Source organism: Sprattus sprattus, assembly GCF_963457725.1.
Source record: "Sprattus sprattus genome assembly, chromosome: 2".
NCBI classification, from domain to species: Eukaryota; Metazoa; Chordata; class Actinopteri; order Clupeiformes; family Clupeidae; genus Sprattus; species Sprattus sprattus.
In genome coordinates this window covers 22,820,231-22,836,876 of record NC_137921.1, presented here as the reverse complement: position 1 = coordinate 22,836,876, position 16,646 = coordinate 22,820,231, and the positions used below count along the sequence as shown (strand labels likewise).

At 42.5% G+C, this 16,646-nt stretch overlaps 1 protein-coding gene across 1 annotated transcript in view; it reads right to left on the bottom strand.

Moving 5' to 3' along the window:
• Positions 1–13,227: 13,227 nt before the first annotated feature.
• med23 (mediator complex subunit 23) overlaps positions 13,228–16,646 on the bottom strand; it is a 43,678-nt gene continuing 40,259 nt past the window's right edge. Inside the window, exons 28-29 of the mRNA XM_080831905.1 lie at positions 16,013–16,144; positions 13,228–13,836 (exon numbers count right to left, since the gene is read on the bottom strand). Coding sequence (XP_080688031.1) covers positions 13,645–13,836; positions 16,013–16,144 — 324 coding nt within the window. The 3' untranslated portion in view covers positions 13,228–13,644. The remainder of the gene's footprint in view (positions 13,837–16,012; positions 16,145–16,646) is intronic.

The window sequence follows — 16,646 nt, the reverse complement described above, 5'->3', positions numbered from 1 at the left end:
AGGTCCACGGAACAGGATTACACTTGTTGGACAGATGGCACAGATGGCAGAGTGGGCCCTGGAGGATCTGAGTTGGCGTAAGAACCAGGGAAGTGCTGATGTAAGCTCAATAGCCATCCACCTGGACATCATCTTATAAAACAAGTTTTATATGCTGGAGGTACACTGACAAAATAGTGCAACAGGCAGTGCTTAATAAAGATTCATTTGGGACGTGAATCGATTTCTCAAGCAAGCAATGAGATAGTTGCACTGGTAGGCTGTGGAAGGACAAGGAAGCTGATAATGAGCGAGCCAATAAATTCCACGAGGAAGACCTTTGATTCTTGAGCCTCTGGGTAATAACATGATGAAGGTACAAAGGGAGGCTTTATGGGCTCTATGTTATTGTTGATGTGGAGATCTGTTAACGTAACTTGAGTCCTTTGCCCGGTGAAAGATACACATTCACTAAGTGCAATAATAGACTACGCCAGGACCTGTATGCTTAATGAAGGTATCCGCTTACCTAAGATCTTTAAAGCCATCAGCTGATCATGGTTGAGGATTCGTTTGATTGCATTAAGTTCCAACCTGACCAGCAGTATTATACATTTCAGCTGTATTTACTGTCTGTGTTCCTTGTAAATGTAATCTACAATATTTGCTTACACAGGAGTAGAAAGTCTGGACCTATGATCACCATTTTCTAGGGAGTCCATGTATACAATTAAAAACTGGGACGGGGTTTGTTTTGTAACTTCCATTTTCTGTTTTCCTTAATTATAATTAAAACTGTCATGTTTACCTGAGAAACGGGTCATTCAAGGAGAAAGATCATTTTAATATTTAAATGGTTTATCACATTGCTCACTGGCCCCTCTGGTTTGTGCCCATTCATTGGCCAAGAAACGTGTGTAATCAGGCTAAGCATAAATATTCATATCATTTGTCAGTATTTTGTTTGTGACGAATGCATACAGAAAAACCCTGCCTGCCGTGCATTCATATTTAATATCCTACTGCCAGCCACCCCCCAGAATAAAGAATGTTGTCATGGTATGTACTCCCTAAAGACGAGAACTGCATACAACACAAGGACTTAAAATATCATATGTGACTATACAGAATGATGCAAACATTTATTTTTACAGTGAACTGAAATGAATTGCAGCGCAACAGCCAAGCCCAAGTCCATAAAGGATATATAAGCAGGCTAACCACTGTGAATTTGCCATATGCCTTTGTATCAGTAGGACCTTTTTATAATTTGAGTTTATGAAATCAATTTCCTGGTTAATTATGGCTATTCCCACAACATTCTTTCACGTCATCGTCTTCAGAGATCATGTTTGCAACTTGGAACAGCAACGAAACAATCACCCTTGGTCGAAGGCAGATAACAGTGTTTAATTAGACTGCTCAAAGGCTGTGGGGAAATGGCTACTTTGTTACATGCAGTCGCCTCTGCAGAGGGTACTCAACTAAACAACTGTATGTGTAACGCCACAATTTCCCAATAGCTTTGCATTTATACAGACCTACTGTTCAGGTTTTTCCCTGAGGAAAAATACATTGCCCTTCAGCCATCATATAACTTTCTTATGCCACCACGTGCCAGTCTTGAGATTGGAGAAAAATAAACTCCAGAGTTTACTCCCAAGGCCAAAAGACGGAATACTCCTATGAAATTTCAGGAATCTGAGTAGCTGAGTATCTCTGACACATATATGTTGGTTTAACTAACTTACGTCAGTAACGTATGCTGGAATAGTCTTTATCTTCTCATCACCTTTTCACCCTATGATGACATCTTAGTTACCAAAGCCAAAATTACAGAGGAAGGGCTCGATAAGATCAAGATAGCCGTATCTATGCCAAACCCACGTTCATTTTTTTGACTACTTGACTATCCAAGTTCATGTAGCTCTGCCACCTTCGTTTCAAACAGGGCTTCCTCTCAGCTGTGACAGCTTTTATAAGGGATCAGTGCCAGGCGAGAGATTGATGGGAAGCTAATTGCTAGGTCTGCTATCTGATCAAGGAGAGAGAACTGCCAGTTTCATTAAAGCCACTCACTGAATATGTGTCCATGGAAACACCAACTAAGTGCCAACAGAAGGCGGGGAAATTATACTTATTGAGATAATCACTGTCAGAGAATTGTTGGGCAAAGAAAGTTAAACATAATTATTTCATTGGTTCCTTCTTTTTTACTTTAAGCTCACAGGGCATTCCGGCTATGTCGCAGCTATATTTTTTCTTCCGTTGACACTGAGCTGAGATTTCCTAATTTACATGATGTGTGATGATGTCCTTGGACCATGCTGAAGCAAGTCTTTATTTGCCCTTACTTAAGCCAAGGACAGGCAAACCATTACTGTCACCCTTTCAGCTGACTGATGGCCAACCACACATTCTCATCAAATTTACAAATCCTCAGGGCCACTAGATAACTATGTATTAAAACACACACACACACACACACACACACACACACACACACACTTTCACTCTCTCTTTCTCTCTCTCTCTCTCTCTATCTCTATCGCTCTCTCACACACGCACACACACAGTTTTTTTTCTAATGACCATATGAGTTCAAAGAACTCTGAGGACACAAAGAGAAAAATGGAACTTAGCCCCTACACTGTTGTCCAGTGACATCTAGCTTTGATCCGCTACTTTGAACTGGCATCATGCACCCCATTACTGCATGAATCAAAAGCGGGTAGCCTAGCGATTTGGACAGTTTGTCATCTGTCATCTAAATGACATAGATGTAGACTGAGGTCTGATCCAGCGGAGCTAAACAGATATCTTTTTGAAGTCCGTGGTTGTTTTGTAGTCCACATTGTGGGAGAAAGCCTCTTATGACTGAGCAACAACAAACACACGCCACGGAGGCTAGACCAATAGTGATCATTGCAAAAACAGACAAATTGACCCCCATTGTAGATTTGAATCTGTGTGTCTGTGAGAGGGCTGCTTGGAAAGTGGTTGGGCCTTATTTGTGCAAGACTTGAGTCACACAGAGGATGACATCATCATCATTCCCCAAAGGTGAAGCCTCCAATCTCAACAGAAGTGACACTGATGTCAAACCCATGTCACCTTTTATTGCACGTTCACACTCTTGTCAACAGTGGTTGCCCTATGGGAGAGTGAGAACTGCCTGCACGTTGGGATCAAGGGGGTCAAAGTCTTGGTCTTGGTCAAGCTACCTACTCCGCACACACCATCAGAGGCGTCAACTCGGAGTAAATCAGCTTAGTCCAGACAAGGGAGGCTTAAGGTTTCTCTTAAGTCCACCTGGATATGCACTTGATAGCAACCTCAAGAGTAAAAAGACGTGAAAGTCAACCACTGGAGGAATTGTTTTTTTCTGTCTTGCTGTCACTGGAAACAACGAAAACACCCCTCTGTTAGTGTCAGAGGAAGTGATGAGATTTAAAGGAGATCTGTTTCTCTCAGGCATGTTTCAAGCACCATGTAGGGATAGAGGGCAGGCCTGTTTAAGCATTGTTGTCTAATTCAACTGTATCTTACTGTATCTATCTAGCTAGCTTAGAGAACCGTCTTAACAGCTGGCAGTTGCTAGGGGGTTTTGATAAGTAAAATTGAGGAGACTGTAACGTCAGCTAGACAACTAACTAGCTTTCATTTCATGCAATTGGAACTCATTGGAAGGTGTCATGGATAACTGGGAATGCGCTTGCGTGTAACATGCAAAAGTGGAGCACGGACTCCCTCCAATTTACCCTCAGCCAATGAACACTGAGCAACAGGCATCCATATCAACATCCATAGCGCTCCTCATCCATCGCCTAGATTTCCCGTTCACTCCGCACCCACAATGGAATTAGTGCACCTGATTCTCTCCTTTTGCTTGATGGTAATTGTTGATGGCAGCTCAATCTAACAACAATGACACCTCCAGATAACCAGAGACAGTCCTGGCTCACATTGTCCTCTAGGCAAACACACATTTTGTCCACCTGCACCACATATGACACCAATTACAGTCCATACCCAGTCCATAGTCCATACCCTTTTATGCCTCAACACTGACTATAAGACGTACAACCGCTTGATTATCTGATGATAACTGCATAGACTTGAGGATTGGGTAAGCCAGCGCATTTGAGGAATGCTGTGATTTAAACATAGATAGTCTGCATAATGGAAGAAGCCATGAATGATAAGAGGCTGCAATGACTGAGAAAAGCACATCTCTTTCTACTCCGTTGGCAAATTATAGCCTTTGGAGAAAATGGGTCCAGAGATTACTGGCTTGTTGAAACCCCCTCGAGATCTCCTTGTCGTAACCAATGCATAAACTGCATGGGGGGCAGTGATAAAATGGCTAAAGCCAATAGCCCAGAGCAGAATAGACTGCATTCCTCAAGCCTACTCCAGATTGGCCCTACTCTCTGTCTCGCTTGTGATCTCTCAGACTTCCCAGTCTGTATGCATTGGCAGAAACTGAGGGCAATATCTAGGAGCTGTTTTCATCCCCAAGCTTTTGAGCCTAGATTAAGAAAGGAAAGGCTTTTAAGATCTCTGCCACTGTGTAAGATTCTGAGGGACTTATGAGAGAGCCAGCTCTTACGCTTACATGCCTATGTGCTATCCAGCCATTATCATTTATGTACCTTGGCTTGTTCAAAACAAATCTCTTGTATGTTCCGCCATAGACCTCTGAGGTCCAATAACAATGGGTCTTAAATAACAATTGAATGTAATTTGGTGGTAAAGTGAAAGTGATGAAAAATGTACCTCTGAAATAACACACTAGCAAAATAACACACTCACTTTGAGAAAAATCAAACCCAGGCCTAAGGGACCTGAGGAAAATGCCAGCGATCATCACTCCCTAATTAGTTCATGCTCTTACAATTTCAATCTCCTATGTTCAGCATTTCCTTTAACAGCACATGGGAAGGGATGTTAAACTCCTGGTGCTGATCCTTCAGTGGGCATCTTAAGTCCAGATGTCTCTACCGCACATGCTTCTGCGTATCGCCTACGTAAGGAAAATTAAATCAGTCAGAGTACGCTGGTGCTCCAGCGGCCCTATGCTCCAAACAAAGCTCACATCTGACTCTAGCTACACAGGAAAAACAAACGTGAACAAGCGTGAAAGCTGGCAAACCCTGTTTTAGGGCCAGGAGTGGAATACCTTTCTGGGGATGCAAGCCCTGGCCTATATGTTGGCATCTGAAACTAAGTAATAATAAAACTGATAGACTACTGTGCCTGTTGCAAGATAGTACACCACAAACAAATAACAGGAAAGATACGAAAGGCAATGCTCCAACAACCATTATATAAAATAATACTATTGCTAATGTCATGTATGTGGAATCAACAAAGCCTGTGTTTTTGTTGATTCCACAAACAGCATTTCAACTGTTTTGCCAAATATAAGAGCTTTTAATGCATTAGATGGTAATCATCAAATATTCACTGAATACTATCTTCAAAGGGCCATCTACACTGATTGGAGCAGATTTAATTATCTGCTGTCACAGGAGAAGTGATTAAAATGACAGGGATTTGTCATCTGGAGGACTCATCACCTCTATGGCTGAATCGAATGTCATTCTAATCATTACTACGAAGGTGCTTGTCCTTTCAGAGACATCCACTGTAATGCTTCATTATCTTTTCCCTCACTTACAGTCTCAAAAAAGAGAATTTAACCCATTTCACAGGGAAAGTTCATATACAAATGTAACAAATTAATTTGCTAACTGGCTGATACATTTGCTTATGCATTAATTTGCCAAACCTTACGTTATACTGTAGTATATGCCAGAACACTGGGGCTGGTGTGTCTGTGAATTCTAATCAGTAACACTGACCTCTACTTTGTTGACTGAACTCATCTACGGGGTCAGGTGAATTTGTAGTTCACGGCTAGCACAACAAGAGGTCAAGGACCACATTAACCTTGAACGCTGAGAACTGCCTCGTCCCAATACTGGATGTGTGGTGTGACTGCAAATGAACCTATGCACACATTCACAAAGTCGTGGGACCTCCAAACAAAAAATTATACTTTGAAACACATTTTTGTTCTGTGATCAGAGAATCCTAGGTTCTTCCTGATTGGCAGGGGGATAAGACACCTGCTCTCTCCACTCTGGCTGTTCTACCTTCCTCTCTGACTGCATTTGGGCTTTTATTTTCTGTTTTGCTTGACGCTTCCATACACTCACTTGCACTAGTTAAACAGGAGCTGAGGGTGCTACCCCTTTCATCCCCCCCCCCACACACACACACACACACTCACCCAGGGGTGTTTACTTCAGCAGCAGTGAGAAATTAAATGTGTCACCTTGTGGTGCAGCACTTGGCTGACACACGGGGAAACACCAGTGACATTAATCCTCCCAGATGCTCCCAGTTGCCATGGAAACCCTGCCTGGGCTCTTAAATATGGAACATCATGGATCGTGACAGAGAAGGATAGGGGAGTTTGGGTGGGTGTGTGTGTGGGGGGGGGGGTCCAGTATTATAACAAGTACAGACAAGAGAGAGACTTGCCCAGTACAGAGGGGTGAGGAGTGTGATAACATTTATGTGCCAGGATGGGTAGACAGTGTGCAGTCCTGTCAGATCACATGAGCGTCAGCAGCCCCTTTTGCCACAGAAGAAGAAAAAAAAAACAATGAAGAAAAAAAACAGAAAAAAATGTCTTTATCGCTTTTGGCACTGTCTCAGAAGATGGGATCTGTGTTTCCATTTCCCTTCCTCCATGTGCTCTCAACAGGAAGGATTTGTTCTCTATCAGAAAGGACAGAAGAATGGAAAGGAGAGTCATTAACCATGGAACCTTGTGCTGACACGCAGGCTTTCTGTATCCTGCAGTTTTCAAAGAAAAATGAATGCACTTGTTATGATGAATGATGAATAATACCAGGGCTCTGTGCAGTATGACTAATAATCATGTTTCTCACGCTGTTCGTTGGGGAGCTTTCCATTTCAGGCGGTGGGGGAAGCTCAATGGGGGACTCCGTTAGGATATTCCACTGATTAAATGATGTCTGCTTCCTTTTCATTTGGCACAGAGAAAAGAGTTAAACCTCATTTTGACCAAGAGAGAGAGAGAGAGAGAGAGAGAGAGAGAGGGACAGAGAGAGAGAGAGGGAGAGAGAGAGAGACCCTGAGTTTGCTGGGTGCAGTCCTTACCCATGTTGCCAGGTAACACAGACCAGCTTTTCAAAACCCACAAATAGGATCCAAAAATAGGTGACAGCCAATGAGCCCCTTCTGAAGAGTCGACATGGCACATTTAACTAACTAGAGGAGCGCCTCTCTCCAAATCCATCAGCCACATTACCACTTTAGTGTCGACCTGTCTGTGCCCATATAATACACCTCAAATGGTCGGTCATTCACATCAGCACCAAGTGTGACCTGTCTTTAACAATAAAATGAAACTGAGCTATGATTAGAATTCCTTAGGATTCCTTTCACAAATGGCTGCATAGCTTATGGCTGACACGCAGACAATTGTATTGCCTTATTGATTAATCAACTAATATGTAATCTCTGATGGCAATATGGGTTTACTTAAATGGCTGTTGAGGTCATTTTTAAATACCTCATAGCAGGAAAGGATCTTGTTGTGACTTTTGTACTGCGTAATGTCTTGCTGAAGGTCACTTAGACACAGCTTAGTGAAAACAACCTCGCCAGACACATCCTCTGCAAACTGACAGGAACCTCAGTCACATCCGCATTGTGACCTATCAAGTGACACGGCGAAACTCCACAGCCCCATAGAGACACAGGAGCCACCGGTGGTGATATGTGATCAACAACGCTTGAGCCATACACAGTTGGCCACCCCTCCCCAGCCTGCCTACACATCCAGTATGCATTGATTTCTGCTGCATACGTGGTCTGGACCCAGGGTGCCCAAGGGGCTCAAATGGCCTCGCTTTCTTCCGGGGGTCTGGCAGGGGAAGGGCTGATCCAGTAGGGATGAGGGGGGGGTCTTGCTGTCTTAACAGCGAGATTGTCGATTACTCTCAATTAGAAACAGATTACGCTTCATGGGAACAGATGGGATATGACACAAGGATCACTTATTCTCCTTTTTTTGCAAGCGCAACAAGAACGTTTGGAGATTCGGTCGGAGCATAGTGATATAGTACATTTTTGAGGTCTAATACAGGTGGTGTCTGCTGGGTATGAGTATAGAATAAAAACAAAACCAACAATGAACAGTGAAGGGAGACATTTAGGGACATGCGTGAACCAGCTTGAGTATTTAATGTTGTCCTGTTATAATGTGACTATACCTTGACAAAAAGAGAGTCTGCATCTGTTGGCTCTGGATCTCTCTGCAACAAACCACAGGAGTTTAATAACAAGCATAAATTCAAAGTAATTTTGAAATGTTTTTGTGTAATCATGGACATTGTTTCTTTAATGAGATTTCTAGGAAAGTCTCTGTAGTAAGAGGGTAAGAGAAAGACTGCCAGAAGCAGTCTGTTTCACCCATCCCACGTCCAGCTTTGCTTGTGTAACCGTCCTGCTTGGCCTACACAGATTACAGAACCCAATCAACCCCTAAGTGCTTGTGTGCCAATGACTTCAGTTTCTAAGCTGGACCTTGGCTGCAGTGCCCTTGCTTCCACCCTAGGGGGCCTGGGGGTTGGGGGGGTCAGAGCTTTGCTTGTCCACACTTGGGTGTTGTTGAAGTCAGCATGGTGACCATAGTAACCACCTTAGCAGGGCCACAGATGGTCAGGTCCAGGAGGAGATGACGTCGGAAGGCCGGCATTGTGGTAAAGGCAGACCACCAACCACAGGCCTCAGGTGGGGAATGTCACCTAGAATCTATCCATAGATTAGAAAAGCAAACATTCTGATGAGAATGATATAAGGCAATGTGGTATGTTCAGACATGTAATGAATCATGTTTAGCCTCTAGCAAATTCCATAAAACCCCTCGAAACACGGTCCTATGTCCTATTTTTCATTCATTGTTTCCCTGGTGTAACCAAATTCCCAGTTTGTATGGGGACCAGGTTCACGCTATGGGCTGTGTTTCACCAACAGAGAACCCACAAACAAGGCCAACCTCAGAATACCATCTCCTTACAAACTGTAGGTAGGCTCCATTTTAAAGTAACAACAAAAATCATCTAAGCCTTAGACAATTGAGACTCACATGATGAATGACGACACGTGTGCAGTGGGCTGCAATAAATGACACTCCAAGGCATGGGAGGATGTAAATAGCATGTCGGCAAAACATTTGCATTTGTTTTATGAGATTTGGCCCGTGGGGACTAATTCAGAAGACGCACACACCATAACAAACAGTTCAGTTTTCAACAATTCCCCTCTTTCCAGATAATGTGAAATATCACAAAACTCTCAATGTTGTCAACAATGTCCTTTTGAACAAGAAAGCAAGGTCCTGATAAACTGGTCTCTACACGGACTTATCCAAGACGTAAAAATAAACATTTGAGTCCATTGGAACACGGCCAGTTGATTGAATTCTCAGTTAATTCAGTAACAATTGATTTGCTGTTTAGTCGCTTTATTTGCCCCCAGATCAAAACTTGCGAGGCATATCAGCAGGGAGTCACGACAGGGTACCGGAAGCAAAGCGCATGAAACACATTCAGCCCATCAGCATTCAGGTCTGGTTCTACTCTGTTGCCGCTCACTAGCTGTAGATGTGTGCCAACTAGAAAATAATGTGGGAGAAAGCGAAAGGGGGTGGGGGTGAAAGCAATTGCTCACAGCCTAACTATATTTGAACAAATAAAGGCTAGCGGCATGAATCCAAAATGTGTCCCACTTTTAAATTAACTTTTTTATTTTCTATGGGTATTTCCCTTTTTTATTATGAGAAGAACATGCATTTAAATTCATCTTTCCACACATCCTTTTTTGTATGAGAGGATTTTCAAAATAGCTTAATTTCTTAATTCACATTATGTCAAATCTACGTAATCATGGTCCCCACACTGGAAAATAAATACTAACAATAGGATGCCCCTAGGTAGTTGGGATTCTCTCTCTATCTCTCTCTCCTATCAATTCATGAAAGACAAAGATTTGTATACCCTGATGGACTCAGGATTTTATTTATATACAAATATATATATATATAAAAATAAGAAGAAGAAGGAGAGGACACAGTACGTTCAAATGCTGAGTTGCAAGTCTGAGAGTACTGCTGTGACAAGAGGGGTGCCCCAGGGGTCTGTGTTAGGCCCTCTGTTGTTCATCATCTACCTCCTCCCACTTGGCACTATCCTCAGGCAACATGGTGTTCAATTCCACTGTTATGCTGACGACACCCAGCTTTACCTTTCAACAAAGCCCACTGCTACTCTTCCGCCAGCTGTACTCACTGCCTGCCTCCATGACATCAAATTATGGATGACACAAAATTACCTGAAGCTTAATAGCAGTAAGACTGAGCTGCTAGTGGTTGGCTCCAAATCAGCTCTTGCTTAGATGGAACCTTTCACCATATGTGTAGATGGCAGCACCATCCCTTGCTCCAACCAGGTCAAGAGCCTTGGTGTCATACTGGACAATACACTTTCATTCAGTGCACACATAAACAGTATGTCAAGAAGTGCCTTTTACCATCTAAGGAACATTGCACGGCTTCGCCCAGCGCTCACCCAGCAGAGTGCAGAAGTCCTTGTGAATGCATATGTGACATCCCGCCTTGACTACTGTAATTCCATCTTGTCTGGAATCCCAAATAAGCTACTCCACCGGCTCCAACTCATCCAGAATTCTGCAGCAAGGATTGTAACACGCTCCAAATCCATCAGCCATGTAACACCATTGCTTATGCAACTGCACTGGCTTCCAGTATCCTACCGAATTGACTGGCCTACAAGTCCCTACACAACAGTACCCCCACCTACCTCTCTGACCTCCTGGAAGCTTACAATCCTGCCCGCTCACTGAGATCCTCCTCAGCAGGCCTACTGCATGTTCCTAAGGCGAACCTCAGCACCCTGGGAGAGAGGGCTTTCAGCTACATCTCCCCCAAGTTGAGGAATTCACTGCCAGACTACATCAGACACTGTGACTCAATTACTGACTTTAAAAGCAGACTTAAAACTCATTTCTTCAAGATAGCTTATGGACTGACTGACTGACTTTTATTTTTCTTATTTATTTCTATGAGATGTTTTGTAATTCTCACAACCTGTTTGTGAAGTGACCTTGGGTGTCATGAAAGGCGCTTTAAATAAAATGTATTATTATTATTTATTATTATAATGTCAGCCCCTTTTATCCATTCTAATCTTGAAGTGCTACGAAGGTCTTTCATTTTTTTTTTATAATGTTAGCCTCTTTTATCCATTCTAATCTTAAAGTGCTCTGAATGTCTTTCAAGTTAAAGGAACGATGGCTTTCAAATTCTCATCTTCCCCACTGACACAGAGAAGAGTCACCATAATCAACACTTTAATCTCATCATCACCTCACATAACCACTATAGCTTCATGAGACCATTTATTTCCTCCAATCTAGTGAGGTGGTTCTCAATATGAGCAGACAGCTCAATCATATACACGTGGTAGCCAAGGTCCATGATGGCCCAGGAGTGTAATTATTGCAGTTTAACCTCACCACGCCCTTTCCCGTGTAGCAATCTAACTGGCTGCTGACAGTTGTGTAATAGATTTATGTCCTCTGCAAGGATTAACCAGAAATGAAGAGGAAGATTCACTCAACCAAGACATGAACACATTATCTGGGTCGGTGGCTCAGCCTCCAGTATTTAAGCACATTACATCCCCACTGGTCATCCAATGGGCATCTATAAGAGTTGAGACGTTGCAAGAATTATTATTTCAAGACCTTTTTGAAGTCATTTTCAAGAGGTACAGCTGAGGGGTGGATAAAGAACTTAAGATGATTTTTTTTTTTTTTTTTAAATCAAGGGACTTCTGGGTGACTCACACCGAGTTCTTCCAGTTGAGCCTCATATACCATAACTACTTTTTTAGCCATCATGTAATGGTAACATCCGTAGACCTTAAGACAAAGGAGGACAAGACCATTCAATACATATACTACATCCTGGCTGAAGCAATGGCTTTTAACAATAGTTCCAAGGGTCTAGCAGGCATGTAGCCTATGCTGAGGAATAGGCAGGTTGACTTTGCTTATGCTATGCATTTTATGTATTCAATTTTTATAATTTTAATAATTATTATTATCATTATGTATTATTATTTTTTGCACTATATCTGAGATTTTATGTTTCTTTGATGTCTATTTTTATATGCATGAAATTTCTTTGTGCACATTATGTATTTGCTGTAAAGCACTTTGAGCTGCATTCTTTTGAATGGAAGGTGCTTTATAAATAAAGTTTAATTATTATTATTATTAGGGATTATGTGTATCTCTTTTGATCAGATAAGAGGCCAGGCTAGAGTACAACCGGTCTTTTCATCCGAAGATGGTAGACATGTCTGCCATTGCCAATTCACAAGCTCTTGAGCGATTGATTCTAAAAAAGCCAGAGAAAAATAGAAAGCTAATGAGGCCTAAAATATCAACCTGAACAAAGACCACGAACATAAAGGGACACCTATAGGAAACCATTGAGTCAGCTGGTCCTAATTTAATTATCATTTTGTGGCTTACATGCCATCTGCACAAAGCCAGAGCTCCTAACATGAACAGCGCCATTACATAGTATTCATCCTCCACAAGAGGAGCAAGTAGCTATGGAAAGAGCATGAAAAGATGCCTCCCTCCCTCCTTCCGCTAAAGGCCTGATTAGCATTAGCTGCGCGTAGCTTCCTTCTCTACCAACTCTCTGGTGTGAATGAGGACAGCGAGCTCAAAGCCCTTTCACTCTCCCTGAATCAATGGGCGTTTACGGCTAACAGGAAAAACAAATAATGAGGATAGTGTAGTAGGCACAGCATTAGGCAATGTTCCCAAAGCCTCTCGGCCAGTGTGTGGCTTTTACTGGCGGAGATTGATAGCAGCACTGACCCACAAATGAACTGACCTCAAGAACGTTGTGTATAAAAACATACCACATGTCTGGATTTGTTGTCTGACCCTGAAGTGTATGACTTCTGCTAAAAAATAAAAAAAAAGGGCAACTGGGCAATGATGAATTATATACTAAAAACTAAATTTATTGAGCATTATTGTATGAAAACACTGCAACATTGACAAATAAATTCAGGTTCATGATTGCTAAGGCTAAAAATATTCTCAAGGCACATGGCTTGTCTGTCTTGAAAAAAAAAACAGATTACATCAAAGCATAGCCGAAGTGCAACATAATAATAGAAAAAAAATATCATATACAGAAAGACCTCATCACCAACTGAGATCAGATGAGGTATCAGAATCTCTCCTATCTTATCTGCCTTCGAACAGGGTATATTGGACCTTAAACACCCCAGATGTTAAGGGTACCAGATGACTGAAAATTCAAAGACCTTGTGCACCACAATCAGTCACATTGTCCTTTTGGCTATGGAACTTGTGACAGCCCTATGGGGACCTTCCAGGACCCCCCCATCGACTCGTTTGTCAATGTATCCATCTTGAAGGCCTCCTGAGGATCCTCCAGCCCTTCTGCTAACTGACACTGAGTAAGCTTGTGTCTTGGTGGAGGTCTGTCAGTTACTGGGCCACAGAGAGGGGGACATTCGAGGGTCCGGGGTTGACCTGCGGGGCTGGTGAGGAGACGGTGTTGGGCTGTGGTGCGTTAGCGTTAGCAGCGGCAGAGGCAGCCGGCTCCATCTTGCTGATGTGTGTGATGAAGCGCAGGCGGAGCTTCATGGCTGGCCGCAGGTTGCAGATGATCTTCTCCACCTGGAGACAGAGAATAGGGTCAGATCCTTCACTTACTAAGAAACCACACCACAGAGGTCCCCCAAAAGAACAAGGGAGGAAGAAAGAGACAAAAAGAGGTCTAAGGAGATCGGTTATAAAATATGGAAGACATAGACAGCGAAGATAGAGAAGAATATTACATTTTATTTATATAGTGCCAATAACAATTGAAATTGTTTCTCATCACTTTACAGAGCCTAGAACCTGAACCCCACAGAGCAAGCACAAAGGCAACTAGGTCAAGGACTCCCTTTCAACAGGAAGAAACCATGAGCAGAACTTCATCTTAAAGGGGAAACCCATCTGCTTGGGGCCGGGCAGGGTAGAGACATAGAGATAGGAAGGGGGGGGGGGGGGGAGGGAATGGAATTGGGAAAGCCCCTTGGAATTACAAACCCGGATTTGTTTAAGGGAAAAAACTGGAATATGAACCCTTGTCAGCTTAGGCACCCAAAGAGAACAACAAATAATATGCGTACAGAGAGAGGAAGAGGTTGAAGGAGGGGGAGAGGTTGCCCAGCAAGGTAATATTTTATTTAAGTTATACACAGTTATACACAGGAAAAGATGTGCTATTTATTGGGAACTTCCTGGGGCTGGGTTCAGATAGACTGTGTTCCAACCACTCCAGTAACTGCTGAATTTGTGTCAATGCCACTTGTAAATATAGGGCTTTAAATCATTAGTCTAGAAGGAAAGGGCATTCACGTCTCGGATTGAAACAGGAAGATCATTCCACAGAAGGGGGGCATAATAGCACAAGATTATGCCTCCTGTTGTGCTTTATGATCCTTTGCGAATTACAAGAAGACATGCACCCTGGAAATGAAGGGGCAGGGCTTAATTTGAGCCGTAACGTATTGGAACAGGATCTGGGGACCTCTCAGTTTTTGACTGTCTGCGTTCTGGTACCTATTTGCCTAGATCTGGTACTTCTCTGAAATACATTTGTATTTTATGGTATTTTTTTTTATTCCAGTGATAGAGGTGTCATGAAGGTATCACTATTAAATAGTTTGTAAAACGTTAAAATCCTTTAGCTTCCTTACATTACTTTTTTTCTCCCCCTGGCCTGCTGAAGAAGCACCCTTTCTGTATGTACAAATTAAGCACTGCAATAGGTGGGCAGTAGGGAACAATTCATTTCATTAGGTAATTTATAGCTAGGCCATTTAGAGCTTTGAGTGTTAGAGGATGTTCTTTGAAATCAATTCTACTTTTGTCAGGGAACCAGTGCAGAGAGACTAGTACAGGTGAGATAAGTAAGTAAGTATGCGAGCAGCAGCGTTCTGCATTAGTTGGAGGCTCTTTAGTGAGTTGTTGCTACATCTGGACAGGAGAGCATCTCAGTAGACTAGCCTCGAATTAACACATTTACAATACATTTGTTTTTCTGTATCTTGAAGGGATAGTGTCAATCTCAAATGTTTATGGCCTACAGTCAAATCAGTTTTATCTGTGTTCATTTTTAGACATGGTGTTGTCTTGTCAGATAAATAACGTCTATCGAAAGGATTGACTCGGATGGTGCACAGAGTTCTAATTGCATATTGAAAGTAATTAGTTGCTGATCTGATAAGACAGTCCTCTGAGGAAGAACTATTAGATGGTCATGTCTACACCATACATTAATACAAGATTAATGGTGTGGTTGCAGTAATGAGAGGGCATTGTTGGGAATCCCAAGAGTCTACTAGTAATGTGAATACGATTGTAGGACTACTGTTTAACTGTCCATGTGGATGTTAAAATGGGCACACAAAATAAGAGGAAGTAGCAAACAGTGCAAGATGTGTATGTGTATATGACATATACTATGATTATTGGAACTACACTCACAGTGAGTTTGGGAAACTGGGATAGGCAAAGGAAAGAAGCTGACAAAATAATGAAAATGTTCTTTTGGTCTATAAATCAGTCAAAATAAGAAAGGAAGGCACAAGCTTCTGGTAACAACCCCAAATGTAAGTGTTAACACAGCAGCTTTGTCAGGAGAAGCCTATTTGAATAACAAACAGAAACCCGGGCATTCAGTCAATGAATGGAGGGAAAAGACACAAAACTGTTGAAGAGCATGACTCTAATGAGTCTCCTCTAGCCGCTTGACAAACACCATACTCAAAAGATGACAAATAAACAATGCTTTTCGCCTTGCCTGGTCCTTCACGCTGTCGCCGGTAAACATGTATTTGATGTGGTAGAGGAAGTCGCAGACGGGGTCCATGTAGGACAGGTGCGTGCAGTGCTGGTCAACAGCTTGGAGCATCTCGTAGAACGCCACACCGATCTGATTTGAAGAAACAACAAAACAACAAAAACTTGAACTTGAGTGGCAGGGGTGTGTGTGTGTGTGTGTGTGTGTGTGTGTGTGTGTGTGTGTGTGTGTGTGTGTGTGTGTGTGTGCGCATTTCACTTTCCCTGGAGAGAGAAAATACACCTCAGTAGTTCCAAGTGTTCATTTGAAAGCTTTCAGGCCTGGCTTGTTGGGGTGAATAAGAGAGCCAGACTCACTCAGAGGCCCTAGAGGTACATAATGGTCTCTTAGGGAGCCAATTGATGCTGAAGCTGTTGCTTCAAGTTCTTCCTGAAAATGCGCTGAACGGTTTGATTGACATGACTGCATGAATTAAAAAACTCTTGGTAACTTGGAGAAAGAAAAATATAAACATACATACACAGGAAGCAACATTTCCCAATGTCCTTTTCTGTGCACATAACTTGTCAATTTGCCTCCCACTTCCCCCAAATGTCCTGCCTGAATAACAAGCTGAATGAAAAAAATTAGGAAC